The sequence below is a fragment of the Columba livia genome, chromosome 2, assembly GCF_036013475.1.
Source record: "Columba livia isolate bColLiv1 breed racing homer chromosome 2, bColLiv1.pat.W.v2, whole genome shotgun sequence".
Lineage (NCBI taxonomy): Eukaryota > Metazoa > Chordata > Aves > Columbiformes > Columbidae > Columba > Columba livia.
Window position 1 is genome coordinate 49,734,589 of NC_088603.1, and position 15,970 is coordinate 49,750,558.

A 15,970-nucleotide genomic window follows, 5' to 3' on the forward strand; every position below is an offset into this window, starting at 1 on the left:
GAAAATTCCTTTTCTTCATCTAAGCAGTCCCAGGAAATGTGACTCTCGGGAAACGGAATAGATGGAAAGATTAGACTGGCTTGGCACTTACATGAGTCACTTTGTACACACGGTATTCGGGTGATAGAAAGTATGACAGTATTTTAGAGGCTTCATCTTGCCCTAAACTACTAACTAATGGGTAATTTAGATAATTCATCAGCAGTGGGATACATGCAGATTAACCTCCAAAAGAGGGAGGCTTTTTGGTTCCTGGTTTTAAGTCAGGATGTTCTAACTCTGTGACACTTTGCAACTGCACTTTGAATTTGCTAGGAGCTCGGGGACAGGAATTCACATTGGTAGTAGACAACTAATTGAACTTTCTTATTAATACATCTTGTTGATAACATAATACACCTAACTACTCATAAGACTGCACAGGAAGGGGGAGATGGTAGGGTCAAACTCTTACCTGTTAAAAATAAAGGGAGTTCTTTAGGCTTCTCTTGGCTGTGTCAAGGAATGCCTTTGCATCAGATTGAGAGAAGACAGAGGGAAATGATAGTTTAAGAATTGTGCCCTTGCTCTAGAAATTTATTCATAACAATCTTTCAATTTGCCATTTCTAATCTGTATAGATTTTAGCTCATATTTAAGACATTTAAGGTAATATTTTATATCCACACTCATGTGCATGGTCTGATACTAAAATGAAGGAGAGCTCTATTGAGCATTGGCCACACATGCAGTTCATAGCAAACTGCTTTAGACTGACACTAGGGCCGCTTTCTAAAGCCTTCCTATAGCAGTGATACCCCAGCAAAAATCCAGTTTGAGATCTAGATCCAGAGTTTAACGATCTAGCGCACACAAGACAGTATAAATACCTGTTTTTTTGAACTGAAGCTCAAGATCTCCTTATTCTGAATCTTATCCAATACCTTCTAAAGAAACATTTTTAAAAATACTTGTCTAGACAACAGATCAGGCTGCAGTGATGTGGGAAGCTCTGGCTTGTCTATCTGTTAACTGATTGATATGCCATTTGCTTTCATACTGAGAACTGTTTCGCTACTTTGTGTATTTCCTAAAGACCTTCTCACCTTCGTGACCTTTCCAGGGAACTCTTGCTGTGCATGACATGGCTATTTCAGGAACCCTGAAATACTGTGTAAGGGTGAAGTTACTCCCAGGAGCTGGCTGCCACATACTCCACCAGTGTTCTTATAAGAACAAGTGTCTTTCATCGGATTTTGGAGAGAGCACCTATTTTATTTCCTGATTAAAACCATACTCTAAATACGGTGTCCCCTCACTTCTGTGCCTGAAGTCTACTTATTATATATGATGAGTCACGGACTGCACATCTGATTGTAAACTCAAGGGATGGGTTTACAAGCATGTGGTTCCAGGGGTGTTTTGAAGATGTTTGCATAGTACATGGTGCTGACCTGTTTTACATTTGGGAGGTAGTGGAAGCGTTTTGATCACATAGTAGTTAATATGTCAGACAGAGTTTCTAGTGTATGCAGACCATTTCACTATCTAATTCATGTAGGAAGCCTGGTGTAATGAAGGAATCCTGGTATGCCTTCATTTTTTTTTTTTTCCCCCAGAATGGTAATACTCATCATTATCTGAATATCAAAAGACACGTCCATCTCTTTATCAGCAGATTTCTATTCATTGCCTTTATGCCATTGCTGTCACAAAAATAATAATGTCTCTTAATATGTTCATGGTGGCTGTAGTCATCTGCACTGTGCTAGAGCAGTTGAAGACAGTCATACAGTTGTGTGTTTATTTGGCTTCTCTTGCCACTGGCATGGAGCAGACTCGCTCAGTAGTGACCCTGTTGAACTTCAAAGATATTTTTCATGCTGGTGGCATAAAATCTTTATTCATAGCTGAAGACAACCTTGAACATCTGTCTTAGTTTGTACAGCAACCCCTGCTGAGGCTACAGTATACATCTGACCTTGCTCTCAATGTCTGGAATATGTATCCTGGAGTTGAGAGAAATGCAATTTTGATATTCTTTATAATTTTTCCTTTTTTCACCCTGTAAGGATAGCCTCACTGGTATCAAATGAAACCTTTCACACTTCTTCTAGAGTAAAAGTTAAAAATAAATGCCTACAATCCACTGTGGGCTGAATCCTAATGCTAGCACTTAGACAAAATATTCTGCAAAATCAATAGAAATTTTACTTTTGTTGGGGAACTAGCAGACTCTTTCAAGCACAAGGTGAACACAGGGCAAAACTGGGGAGAAATCTTTTTTAGATGATTTATAGCTTCAATAAAGCACAGAGAAAAAGCCTGAAACTGGAATGGAAAATGAGATGCCCACAAAAAACATGGTTCTTGATACTGCTGAAGTTAGCCTTTAACATTAAGTAACATGTATATAAATATTATTAAGTTTAGACGAATTCATTAGCAGTAGCAAATAAATTGGGAGTGTGTAAATCTCTGTCCTCCTGAGATTATCTGAGTGCATTAAAAATCTACTTATGACAAGAGCAGCTCTGCTGTTGGTGGTCACTGTTCTCACTCTTATGACAGATGAAGCCCAAGGCTCTTGGAAATTAACTGCAGCAAGCTCCCAACCTGGTTTTGGACAGTTTTTTCAGCAGGCATGTCTCTCTCCATCTGTCCTAGCACACAAGCAGCACATGTGCTGTGCTGTGGACATGTGGGTAGCCTGCCCAGAAACTGCACTGCAGCCACAGCCTGGATGGGTGCATCTCTCAACTCTGTCAAGTTTCTTCTGTCCTTATTGGACAGTCAAGTATCATAGCCTGGGTGGGAACCTAGCAGAAGTGGATGGATGGGTAGCTGGACTAGCTCTATGCTTTTGTTTTAGGAAAGATTTGTCATCATCTTTCTCCAAGATGGACGTCTTGTGGGAGAGTTAGAAAGAGCTATTTTATCTTTCCCTCTCTTCTACCTCTTAAGAAAGCTACTGAGATGAGACAATACCTCAGTCCATACTGTCCTCTGAGCTGATGCCAGGGAGCCTCTTGCTTTGTTTTGTAGATATGAGGTGGCAGCAGGAGTGGTTTTGCTTGTCTCTGGTGTGGAAAGTGAGTCTTTTCATCGTAGACTGTAGATTTGTTACAAAATCCGTTACCTTCAGAGGACTGTGGACTGCAGAAGCATTCCATGATTAAGGCTTCACATACCTATTGCTCAAGGATTTATTTGCCTAGCTCTTGAATAGCATTTCTCACAGGAAGCAGATGTCACTTCTACTTTATAGGTCTGTGCTGGCTTCCAGTTCAGGTTTGGTTTTACTGGAAGGTGTTGCTTCAAACCTGGAATATTCTGGCTGCCTGGAAGATGTTACAGTTAACAGGGAAATGTGAGCTAAAAGCTGTAGATGTAATTGGGAGGTGAGGCAAGGTGTTTACTGTGCAGTTCCCACCCTGGCTTAGGCTGTCCAGACCCAATCATTTTGTTCACTGGAGTTATTTGTTCCCTTTATTTTTTTGGTTGAACATCTTTTGCACAGTTTTTCCTGTGCAGCTCTATTCCATGCAATTTAGAGGACTGGCAGCACTAGCTAATCCTGCTTTGAAAGCTGGTATCCTGAATGCTTTGTGAGTTTTGAATTGCAATGACTGAGTCTTTCAAGAAAATAGAAATATTTTGTAGGTTTTGACATTTCCTCACAGTGTCCATTGAGCTCTCTCTCTAAGCTCTGTCAGGCAAGTAGAATTATTCTTACTTTAAATGGTACAGGTTGATTTGTTTCAGACTGTTCTTGAGCTTTTACCCTGTCATGATACTGAAGGCTGGAAGAGCCTATCTGGGACAACAGCAAAGTAGAAAATGGTTTTGTGCTAAAAAAGTAGCATTACAGGCTGGAAGTGGGAGCAGCAGTGCAGTAAAGAGACGCAACTGGACTTAGTTTTGTGCAGAGGAGGGGCAAGTACAAAAGGTAAAAAAGGAGCTATAAAAAAAAGGCTAAAATTAAGAAATAATCAACATTATCCGTGGCATTTTGTATTTAAAAAAATACATGTTGCAAAGACGATGTCTCCATAGTGTGCTAAGCCTGAGCTTTGATTCAGTCTGTCAGAGAAGCAAAACTCCTGAGCAGTTCTGCAGAGGTATAGGATATGGGAGTATTAAATGCAGAAACAAGATTGCAAGGAAGGACCTGTGCTCACCATGCATTGAGACACTGATTTGTCTTCCAAGGATATATCACTGATCCTGTCACCAGGCTGGCTGAGGTCTCCATGCCCTGCTTTCCCATTTGCTGAATTGTCACCGAAGTTTGAACTTTGTCTTCTTGTAGCCTTTTACCCTGGGCTGAATGATGGAACTGCTTCAAAGAACCCTTCTTTGGTATTTTCTCTTTTATTCTGCACCTGTGTCTCTTTTCACAGAACTATTCCCTGAGCATCATAAGGAACATCAGTGAAGAATTCATTTCATTTTGTCAAGTTTCTGGTCTGACCCTTAATTTAGAGCAGTCATTTTAGTCTACAATAAACTCTGTGTTCCTGCATGCCACAGTGAAAGAATTACGAGCAGTCCTTAGCCATGTGCACTCAGGATGCTTTGGTGGCCCCATGGGACAGGTAGACTTCAGTTCCTGAAAACTTATGATAGGACAGGGGTACAATCAGCATGTTATTTTCTGTATAACAGTGTATATGTGGATCTGCCTGTATGTAAAAGCTTTTACATGATTCACTGAGGCCATTAGGAGGGGAATGGCATACCATCATTTCAGGCAACAGAGCTCTTAGAAATGAACAGCTTTTTCCATCTTTCCCCGGGGAGCCCCGAGAGGCATCCAGCATGTAGGTGGGAGGAGACTGTTCATAAGTCTTCCATCACAGCATCCAGGAACACAAAGCTTATTGTTGGGATGAGCCTGCAGCTCTGAGTGATAAATAAGGCAGGGCAGTAAGATGAAAAGGGCTGATTTCTCTTGCTGAGACAAAGGTTTTTAAAGTTTTTAAGTTCAACAACCTGGACCCCGATGAGCTTATGGAGCACATGTTGGTAGAGGGTCCAGAGCTAAACACGGTATTCTATAAGCACAATGAAGTAATCAGGCAGTGGAGCAGAATGAGAACAAAGATCTCTTTTGACTGACTTAATTATAGACATATATTCTTTGCTTTCATCTTTGCTGTGCTTTTTGCCTCTCCCTGTTTCTGATATTCATTGGTACAATAGTATATATCAAATCCAGGTTTCTTATTTTTTTCTATTTTCTTCCCCATCCACCCCCTTCAGCCCCCCACATTAATTCCAAAAATTTCATAATCTCTTGGTTTTCAGTCCTCTGAAGAAAGCAGACCTTCTGAGTTTGCATAGTTGGGCTCGGAGGCTAACAAGAATGTGCTTTCTTAAGTGATTTTGGCTTATTTGGTTTCTGAGGTCATGGGCATAGTGGAAGAACACCTGCTCTCATCTTGCTTCAGCACTTAATCCCTGTCCCAGACAAGCCTAGAAGGGCATGGCACAGGAGGTGAACAGTAATGTAAAAAATTGCTCAATAACTTTTTTGAACATCCAGATAAAGATAGATAAAGATTTTATTCTCCCTGTTTTTCTCATACTCATACCAAGAAATAAGATAGAAAGACACTGTTTCTTCAACTATTACTTTCCTTTCTTGAGAGAATGGAAAAATATGAATAAACCAAGGTCTCTGCAAGCAATATAGAAAGTGTTGAGGGAGCATTGTACATGTTCCGCCTGATGCAAGCAGAAATTTCTGTTGGCAAATATTGCTTTGGCTAAGGCTTTTCAAGACTTGTTACCAGTCTGTGGGGGTGTGTGCAATCATTGACATTTTGCTTTATGGTGGTTGTTGTTTTTGTTTTGTTTTGTTTGTTTGTTTGTTGCGTTTTTTCTTTTTCTAACTGAGCCTATTTTCCTTCAGGATGGAAGGACACAGTGCATCCAAGAAGTCTGCCCCATTCTCTCGTGTCCCCAGCACCTCAGTCATATTCCTGCTGGACAGTGTTGCCCCAAATGCTTAGGTGAGTGTTTTTGTTTTTCCTGGGAATTTTGTAATTAATACTATATGTTTCTGTCGAGGGTTAAGATTGCGGGGTGACAATAAAACCCTGGCAGATGTATTGTTAACCCCCTCTCCCCCCCCCCCACTTCCTCCTCCCTCTCCCCCCTTTTCACTAAGGAGAGGCGATTGGAAGGAAAAGAAGCACAGAGTGAAGAGAGTTGGAAAAAATTAAAGATGTTTTACTAATGCTACTAATAAGAATAGAGAAAATAATACAAAATATACAAAACCAATCTTGAAAGTCTCAGCAACTGCAGAGCCGGCACCCAAAGTCCTGGATTAGACTCTGCAGCCAACTGGAGCTGAATTCAGTCTCTCACTAGGCCTCAGTTCGCAGGGACGACTAGCAAGGTCCTCTTCTAATGTCGACCATAAGCAGAAGGGAAAAGGGAAAAGCCAACGAGATCCTCGTGATCTCCCACTTTTATATGAAGTATTCACGTGAATGGAATGTTATACACAGTTGGTCAGTTTCTTGCTCACTTGCTTCTCGTCGCCCCTCTCGCGAGATGTCCATCTGTGCTTATCAATAAGTTTGCATTCCATTGCTAGGTTTACCAAAACATGTGTCTGGTTCTCCAGGAAAATGCAGTTAATATGAAGGCTTTAGCTGTCAGGCAAATTCACTGAAAGAGATACTTGTTTTTAACAAAACCAGGACAGTTTCTGTGTAGCATCTTTTATACCAGTATTTCATGACACTGGTAAATTCTGGGAGGTGGAAGAGAATGTATTGCCCAGCAGATTTGTAATACAAGGCTATAAACATGTACTTGAGGTCAGCATGTAGGGTTGTGATGGGTGGTGCTAAGCATGGAGCTGCAGAAGAGCATTTGAGCATAGACCAGCTGGCTTGCTTAGAGAGACAAATATAGAGATATTTCCTACCTTCATTGCACCTTTCACAAAGGAGGTTGACGTGGGAGGAAATGTTTTGTTGGAATTTGCCAGAAGAAAAAGGCCTCACCCTCTCATATTTTTTTATTCAAGTGTACATTTGCATTCTTGGTTTTGAGGAGATGCAGGTCAGAGGAAACTTCTGGACTGAAATTGCATTCTTAGAAGCTGTTGTCAGAGAGGCCAGGGACCCAAGAGTCTGCCTCATGGTTGCCTTCTTAAGGTCAAATCACAGTTTCAGCCAGGAATATTTTCAATTACGGCTTTCCAACACTTTTTAAAAGAGTAAGTCAGAGGCCTTTAAGAAGGGCTAGTTCTTCCAGGTCATGCCAAGGAAGGCCATGCCTTTTGAGAGTCCTTACTTTGCTCTTACCATGCCCATAGACACCACAGGTTAATGTTCCTTAGCATGTCAGTCTCTTTTCCCAAGCAGCAAGTGATAGGACCAGAGGAAATGGCCTCATGTTGCACCAAGGAAGGTTCACATCTGATATTAGAAAAAATTTCCTCACATAAGTGGTTGTCAGGCATTGGAACAGGCTGCCCAGGGAAGTAGTTGAGTCACCATCCCTTGAGGTGTTTAAAAGCTGTGTAAATGAAGTTCTAGGGACATGGTTTAGAGGTAGACTTGGCATTGCTAGGGTAATGGCTGGACTCAATTATCTTGAGGGTCTTTTCCAACCAAAATGATTCTATGTGTCGTTCTATTTCATAAACAAGGAGCAGTCACATCCTACCAAGTAAATTAGTTTTAATTTGGTCTATGAGGTTATAACTAGGATTGGAAATTTTTCAGAGCTGATAACTCTCAGTTCTTCAACAAAAACCTTTTGACATTTTGACCATATCTTTACAACTAGCTAAAGTCTGTTTCCAGGGCTAGATTAGATTTACAGAGAGGTCTGGCCTTGGAGGCAGCAAGCCATAGAGAATTCCACCTTCTCATAATATTTTATAGTTTTGACTGCTTGAAACAAACATGAATTCATCTATTTATTTATTTACTAGTTGAGAAGTGCTACAGTTAAATATCTGTCTGGAACTCTTAACTGCAGCACCCTAGAGTAATACACTAGAGGAAGGAAATGGAGAGGAGAACAGTCCAAATGCTGAGCTTCTGTTTCGGCTGAGGACATTTTTCCTTTCCCTCTGTAAAATCCCCTTGTCCTCTCTACACCTTGGTTTTCCCAACTGAACATTCCTCTCCTTGATCTAGGCATTCAAAACCCAGCTTTAGTTTGTGACTGCTTCACGGAGATTTTTCTACAGATTCTTTTGTCCCCTCCTATAAAAGCCTGTGAGTTCACTAGTAATGATGATTTTCAGTTTATGTGGTCTTTGCTCTAAAACAAGTCATATAGCTGTGAACAGATAATGTCTATTCACAGGGAAACGTTGGGTGTTTCAGAGTGGAGGTAGAGCCAAGGAATGTGTAGCACACTCGTGGCAGTCAGGAAAGAGAAATATTTTCAGGGATGCTGAGGCATGGTTTTTTGAGTATCATGTGGAGGACCTCCCTGCAGTTGAATTCCTGATACTCAGCGTATATAGCTTAGAAGAATGCAGTAGACTCTACTGGGACTTGAATTATTAGTTTAAATAGTGGTTATGAGCCAGCAAAGCCAGCCATTAAGCCAATATCTTCACCACCACAACTTTTAAAGTGGTAGCTCCTTTGTCAGTGTTTTTTTACCAACTGTTTGAATTGTGTTGGCCACCCAGAATTGTACTAGGTGGCTTGCAAGGCATGGCAAGAGGTTGTGAGAGAGAACTGGACTTGTGTTCACTTGTTTACGTAAGTTATGTGATTGAAGTCCTGGCCCTATGTATAGCAGCAGAAGTGTTGTTACAGGCAGGACTATGGATGAGCTTTGCCCAAAAGAGGTGCATGGAAGTAGAACAGTTCCTTTTAGGGCTACTGAGTATCCACAACTGATTTCATTTGTCAATCCTGCAAGAAAAATTAAGCCTTTTCAGAAAAGATGCACATTCAGTAAAAGGAAGGCTGGTTATGCAAGAACAGATTAGTCCCAGGTAGCTGATTTGCAAGAGAGAGATGTTCAAATTGTGTTTAACTGAACAATAGCAATAATTTCTTAACTATTTGTTTAATAGCTATTTTGACATTAGATTTGTTAAAACCCCAGGCTAATCCCATGGATTTTGCTGTGTGCTAATCCTTTTGTTCACTTATATCTCAGAGGAAAACGGAACCTTTTAAGCTGTTCAACATTATTAAGAATTGTTGAAAAGGGAAGGAATTGCAGTATGCAGAGACCTGGTAGTTTGAGAGCTAAAGTATTGGCCTAGTACTTAGTGACTTCTTGTATGTACTTGCAGTGGCCATTCCCTACCTCAGAACTGATGCCTATTTAACATCAGACCTCAGAAATGATAAGCCAAGAGACTGTCAGCCACTCACAAAAGATCTTATTAGTTGGCTGCCACCAAAAGTAAACAGGGGAAGGTATTCAAAATGAGGATGATAAGTATAGTGATTTCATATGAGTTTTTGTGAAGAGCTTGTGTTCATGTATCATAATGGTCACTTGTTTAAAATAACCTACTAGGAAAGAAACTGAGGAATAAGAAAAGCTTGCAGAACCACAACATGTGTTGCAACTGGGAACTGAAAGTCATTGCAGGACTTCAGGAAGGATTTGAGATTGATGCTGCCTTCCCTGTGTAGCGCTCTAAACCTTGCCTTGCTTTGATGAAGCCCAAATATTTTATGGGTTACGAAAACTAAATATCTTGTGTTGCCCTCATTCTGCTCAAAAATGATGCAAATGCCTGTATTTCTTGCAACCTTGTGTGAACATGATACACCAGGCTATCTTAATGAGGCAGGATAACACCTATTTTTTTTTTTTGCATCAGTGCCACTGAGTTGATTTAGTTTGGCTGCTGTAAACCCCTGAGGTAGATATGCTAAAACCAGTAAAGGCTGCTTTATTTGATAAGTTACTGCATTAAGTTAAAGACTGTTTAAACTAGTTTAAGTGTACCTATCTGGAGAGTTTGCAGTGCTTACATTTTATTCCTTTAAAATGCACTGTGCACTTTATGATGAAAAGGAGAAGAAAGACTTTTTCCAATGAAAACATGCCATAAATCATATTGATATTCCCTCCCATGGTAGAATTTGTACAGATGAGTGTATGCTAGAAGAACAGTGAAATGTTAAAAGTACATATTTTTTTTCACACCAAAATGGAAACACATAGCAAAATGACACATTGTGCATGAATTTGGTCTGGTGACAATAAGCCCTGCTATTTTTGTTGACAATATGAAATATTTTCAACCATATTCTGTTTCTATTACTATTTGTTTATATTCAGGACAGAGGAAAGTGTTTGACCTCCCATTTGGAAGCTGCCTCTTCCACAGCAATGTGTATGATAATGGGTCCTCATTTATTTATGACAACTGCACAGTATGTACGTGCAAGGTAAGTCCACAGTGCTTTGGTGTTGTGTGCTGGTGGTTGTCTGGCTTAGCAGTAATTTGTAGGGCTTTGGAAATGTAAACCGTGATACTGTTCTTCTTTGGCATCTTGTGTGGTCTCCTAGAATATGATCTGAAGAGCACTCGCAGTTGTGCTAGGAAAGTTTAAAAAGTTACTTACTGCCTCAGCTGAGACACGATGCCTGACTCTGTAGGATGTAAAATGAAGTTAGTCAAATTATGTGATCCTCTTTAAATCTGCATTTCAGTGGAAGAGGAGTTTCTAAATGGTGAACTATAATACCATATCTCTGCTGAAGGGCAGTGGGTTTTTTTTAGTTCTTCTGACATTACTGTGACCAATTGCACTTCTGTGCCTAGGCAAAAAAAATACAAAAGTGTCACAGAATCAGTAAGATTTTGCAGGCCAACAGAAGTACAAGCTGGCTTTAGCTTCACAGACCATGAAAGATTCCCTTAATCCAGTAAATAATTTTATTTTTTTCTGAGCTGACCTGTTCAAAGCAGTTGGGCTGTAGCTTGAATGGATGCAATGACCGAGCAAGCAGAAACATCATGGTAAGGACACACAGGAGCACAAACATCTTGGTGATGATTTCTTGATTTTCCTTTTGTCTTTTTACCTAGGATTCAACAGTGATATGCAAGAAGAGGTGCTTATTTCCTGGTGAATGCAATAAAAACAATGATCACTGCTGCAAGGAGTGTGTCTCATATATCCCTCCTGAGGAAATGAAAGTGTGCAAGTTTGGCAATAAGATCTTCCAGGTAAAGTTTCAGGTGTGGCTCAAGAATAGATGCCATTGTAACAGCTGAAACAGCATGAGTTTACTGTAAATTAGTATTGTGGCTTGTTTTTTAGCAGGATCCTCACCATTCTGGTTGAAGATGGAACAACTTGGAAGCAAAGCTTTGGAAAATTTACCATCTGCGATTTTTTTTCTGAGTTTGTCTAAATCCTATAGTAAAAGATTAGTTCCTTCTTGATGTGACATGTTGTCTCCCTCTCTGTACACAGAGATTCAAGCTGCTCTTTCATGACAAGTAATGCATTTTTAGTAACAGAGAGTAATACTCTGCTTTCCCAAACAAACACTAATATTCATGGAGAAGATATGCTGAGTGGTATGTAGGCTTTATCTGCTGAGCCAGAGTCTCTTCCACAGGTGATCCAACAGGAGCTTTATGAAGTTTGTCTTGTCTGAAAGTTACTTGTCTTGATTTACTACATTTAACATCTCTGCTAAGGACAGCACCCCTGACATGTTATATTGGGATAACCATGTAATAACTGTTACCCACTGCACTCTCACCCAATATTTTCAAATCACATGGGATTCCCTGCAGAACACTTCTGCTATTGCTGAGACCCTGCTTGTTTTTCCAAGTGGTGCAGCTTTTTTCACACTGTGTTGAAGAAAAGATTCTGTCACCTCATGGGCCATCTGTGAATTAAGAGACCCTTGAATCAGATCAAATGTTAAATCATTTGTGAATACTTGGTTTGCTCAGCCAGAATTGCTTCCCATTTATTCCATCTTTTGTGTACATAGCTAAAGTGTTTATTCTGGAAATTACATGTGAACCTACTGTACACTGAGACTATACTCCATCTGATTGGCACTTTCACACTGGTGCTATTGTGCTTCAGGAACAAATGCCTGCTTCTTAGGCACCCAACTAAAATATTCTGCTTCTTGTGGAGATTTTACTATATTTCTAAGTATTCTACGGAGTAAGAAAAAATAATGAGGCAGTATACCCATTTCTGGCCTCGTGTGCAAAAGGGTAAATGCAGCATTGCTCTGTTGAAGTTAATGGACTAACACAGGTAGAATGGGCACATTGAATGTGTTTTTGCACTCCTGTGCAAGACCAGCTATGAGACAAAAAATCAGGGTAGCTGCATGCAGTCACCTGTGATATATTCTGGTACCTTAGCAGATGTTTGGAGAGTGGTCATTAGAGGCTCACAAGAACATGTGCTGCATCAGGAACACCAGGTCATTATAACGTGGCCTGGAAACAAAAGATAGGGGAGAGACAGCCTTTGACCAAGTATGCTGCACTGAATAAGTTAGGCTCCTTGGCATTTCAGATTTAGTCTGTTTTTCTCTCTGGTCAAAACATCATGTTGAGGTGGGCAGGTAATTGTTCACAGCTGTCTGGTTGGACTTCCTGTTCCTGTCACATCTATCCTCGCCCTTCCTTCACAGCAGCCCTTTAAACAGAAAACATGCACATTTTGGCTCTAAGCAGGCTAACACAAGACTGTAAGTGGGTGAGACAGAATGTTTTAGGAACCATGCTTGGCAAATGCAACACTATGTAAAAATGAGCCAAAGTAGTTCTACAAGCAATCCTTCCCAAGTAAGTAGGGACGAGACCATGAGGCTCTGCACCTAATACTTTAAGAGCTGTACATAGGCTGTCTTACCTCTTCTGCATTTGACAAGTTCAGCACTGTATCTCTTTTAAATATTTTCAGATGTCTAGCAGATCAGGTATCTGTAAAAGTTCTGTAAGTAATCTAAATTAGAATTCATTATTTGACCATTCCTGCCCTAAGTCAAAATGATGCTGCATCTGGGAATAAATTCACTGTATGTTGACGTCTTAATCAAATACTTTCACGTGTAACAACTTAAAGACGTCACTCAACCCAATGAATCAGGTTTTTCTAATTATGTGAGCTTAAATGAAAATTTGTGGTAGGTGTGATCATATCTGACACATACTGGAGAGAAAACAATGCAAATAATCAAGAAACTGATGAAAAATGCAAATGTGATTTGGTTAGCCTTGGAAAAAATGGCTTTCTTACCTAGAGGGCCAAAGGGAAGAAAATCCTGCTGAATTTGATCTTTGTCTTTAGTCCGACTGGCCATGGACAGACACCTCAAAATAATTTAGACTAAACAGTGACACAATGCCAACAGGGAAAGTCATCCTTTCTTGTGCAATGATACATTGCTGAAATAGCTTCCTGTTGCCACCCCAGCTGATACTATATCATGTTCCCTCTTCCAGGATGGAGAGATGTGGTCCTCTGTGAACTGTACCATCTGTGCTTGTGTGAAAGGCAAGACAGAGTGTCGCAAGAAACAGTGCATTCCAGTCAGCAGCTGTCCTCATGTGAGTTTTTTAAAAAAACAGAGCTTTCTTCTTTTTTTTTTTTTTTTTTTTTTCTTTTCCTGCACCATTATCTTTTTCAGTGTTTCTTGGGAGTGTGTCCATGGCAGTGGGGCATGCAGATTGGGAAGAAGGGATCCTCTGGCATATTAATTTAGGCTGACATTCTACAAGTATGCTGCTGCTACCCTGAATATGGGCTTCCCTCCTCCGTCCTTGCCCTGAAGACTGTTTCTCCTCCTCCCTTTAACTTTCTCTGTCCCAAATATCTGCACTGGAATATCTCTTTCACGTATATTTAAAGCTTTATAAAGCAGTGAGATGACTATGTTAACCTTCTAAGAGCATGCATATTGTTAAACCAAGCCACAGGAGGCTGTTGTATTTTCATTTGTAAGTGCATATGAGGCTTAATACCTGATTGAAAATTACACAAAGCAAAGGCAATAATTTCAATCAAGCCATGCCACTTTCTCTAAGGGTATAGCCTGAGTATTTTTTATTTGAAAGTCTGAACTGAACCCAAAGAGCAGTGTAACTGTAACTTTACTTAATTGCTTCAAAAATTAGCATTACTTGAAACTTCAAGCTGAAATCAGCCTTTGTTTCTTGGATTTCTGTCACTGACAAATTATTTTGTTTTAATGGCTCAAGCTTTCAGAAGAGGGAGCTCTAAGTAACACATCTTGTAGGGGCAGATCTTTGAACAGAACTGCAGAAGCAAGAGCCAAGTCGTTAGCATCACACCTTCTCAGTGTTTCCTTCTCCGTCCTGGAAGCCAGTGGGGAAAATATGAGTCACAGACACCTAGGTATAAAATTTTAAATGACAAACTCTAGTTTGTAGAATTTTAAACGTGTGAACTTTTGACAGCCAGAAGTGGTGGTAGAATAGAGCACCTCTACCTTGGTGCTCCGGGTTCTGCTGTGACAGTGGGCTGCAAGAGCGATGCTTGCATCCTCAGAAGAGGTGATGTCCTTTTCCTGTCACTCTTGTACTCACTGCAGAGGGCAGTTCTCCTATTAATGGGCCTCACGTGAGGTGTTGCATACATCTTCGGCAGTGTAAACAAATGGAACTGCTCTTCTGGGAAATAGATGAGGCTTATGACAATCAGATTTGCTCCCTTCAGACCATTCACAGTGTAAGAAGGAGGTGGGAGCTTGGACCCTTCAGGTCCCTTCAAATTCTTTGTTGGCTTAGAACCTGCTGTGCACTGCATCTTGTTTATATTTTCCCTGTGCTGATGCATTTCAAATGTTTAAGATGCTTTTGAGATCAAATAACTAATATAGCTTGATAATAGATCTTAAGTGAAATACATAATTTCAGTAGTACCCATATATAAATTTAAGCATTGAGATGATCAGCTGAAGTGGCTTCTAAAATGAAAATTGTGGTGGGCAAAAATTCACCATCCTCAGTCCTGCGGCAGCGTAACTGACTGACTGACAAATCCATTCAGCGCTGCTACAGATTCTGCTCCAAGTTTAATGTGAAGTCCTAAACTGCCCTAGACCTCCAAGCTGAGTCTTCAGACAAGGTCCAGCTCCTTAGGGCTGAAAAGACCAACTTTGTTACACTACAGCACATTCCCTCCAGTATCTAACCAGTCAGCCTGTTCCCTGCCTTTAATATGGAGTCTACAGCAAGCTGCATGCAAACCACCCTCCTCCACAGGTACACATTACACTTCTGCTCTTCCAAGCTAAATTGGACAGACAAATAGGAGAAAGAATGTAAAATCTAGAGTGAGATTAATTCTCCTATTCCAAGTGGGCACCAAGTAATTTAAAAGAAAATAATGTATGCTAATGGATTTAAATCTTTTACTTTTCATCTATGCTCCACTCTCTTTGATGTGATATTCTGTCACAAATCTATAATCATTAATTAAACACACCACATTATTAAAGATAAAGATGTATTAGTGATTCTGACACTGTAAGTCTGGATATCATGCACACAGTTATGCTGCTACCTCTCAAACTGTAGGGGTGTTTTCTCTCTTCACATTGTTTCCAGCAGTAAGCAGTCTCTCCTGACTATTGAAGACTGCTATTTAGTGTCCTTTTGGGTGTCAGGCCACATAAAGTTATCTCATTAAAATTGTGTTATGGCGCACACCACTGGGTGTGAAAGGATTGAAGATTCACAAGGAACTTAGAATATTATTCCTTGACTTAGATGTTTTACCCTGCAGCCTTAATGCTCTTTACATGATTTGTGGGGGTTTTTTGGTGATGGAATATTATTTATTTCATCAACATAGATTTTGGCCTATTATTTCTTGAAAGAATCAGTTTTAAAGAGGTGATTCTACAGAAACTTCCAATACCATGCAGCTATGTGTGTTATTCAATGTGTTGGTGGCTGGGTGACATACATTTGAAGACTGTTTCTGCTGTTTCTTTCATTTTCTTCAAAGGGCTG

At 40.2% G+C, this 15,970-nt stretch overlaps 1 protein-coding gene across 9 annotated transcripts in view; it reads left to right on the plus strand.

Annotated features, from left to right (window-relative positions):
- The window catches only part of BMPER (BMP binding endothelial regulator), a 158,603-nt gene that overhangs the window by 71,073 nt on the left and 71,560 nt on the right, over positions 1-15,970 (plus strand). For all 9 annotated transcript variants that reach the window (XM_065055159.1, XM_065055162.1, XM_065055158.1 and 6 more), the window contains 4 exons: positions 5,897-5,996; positions 10,279-10,388; positions 11,033-11,173; positions 13,436-13,540. In XM_065055159.1, coding sequence (XP_064911231.1) covers positions 5,897-5,996; positions 10,279-10,388; positions 11,033-11,173; positions 13,436-13,540 — 456 coding nt within the window. The remainder of the gene's footprint in view (positions 1-5,896; positions 5,997-10,278; positions 10,389-11,032; positions 11,174-13,435; positions 13,541-15,970) is intronic.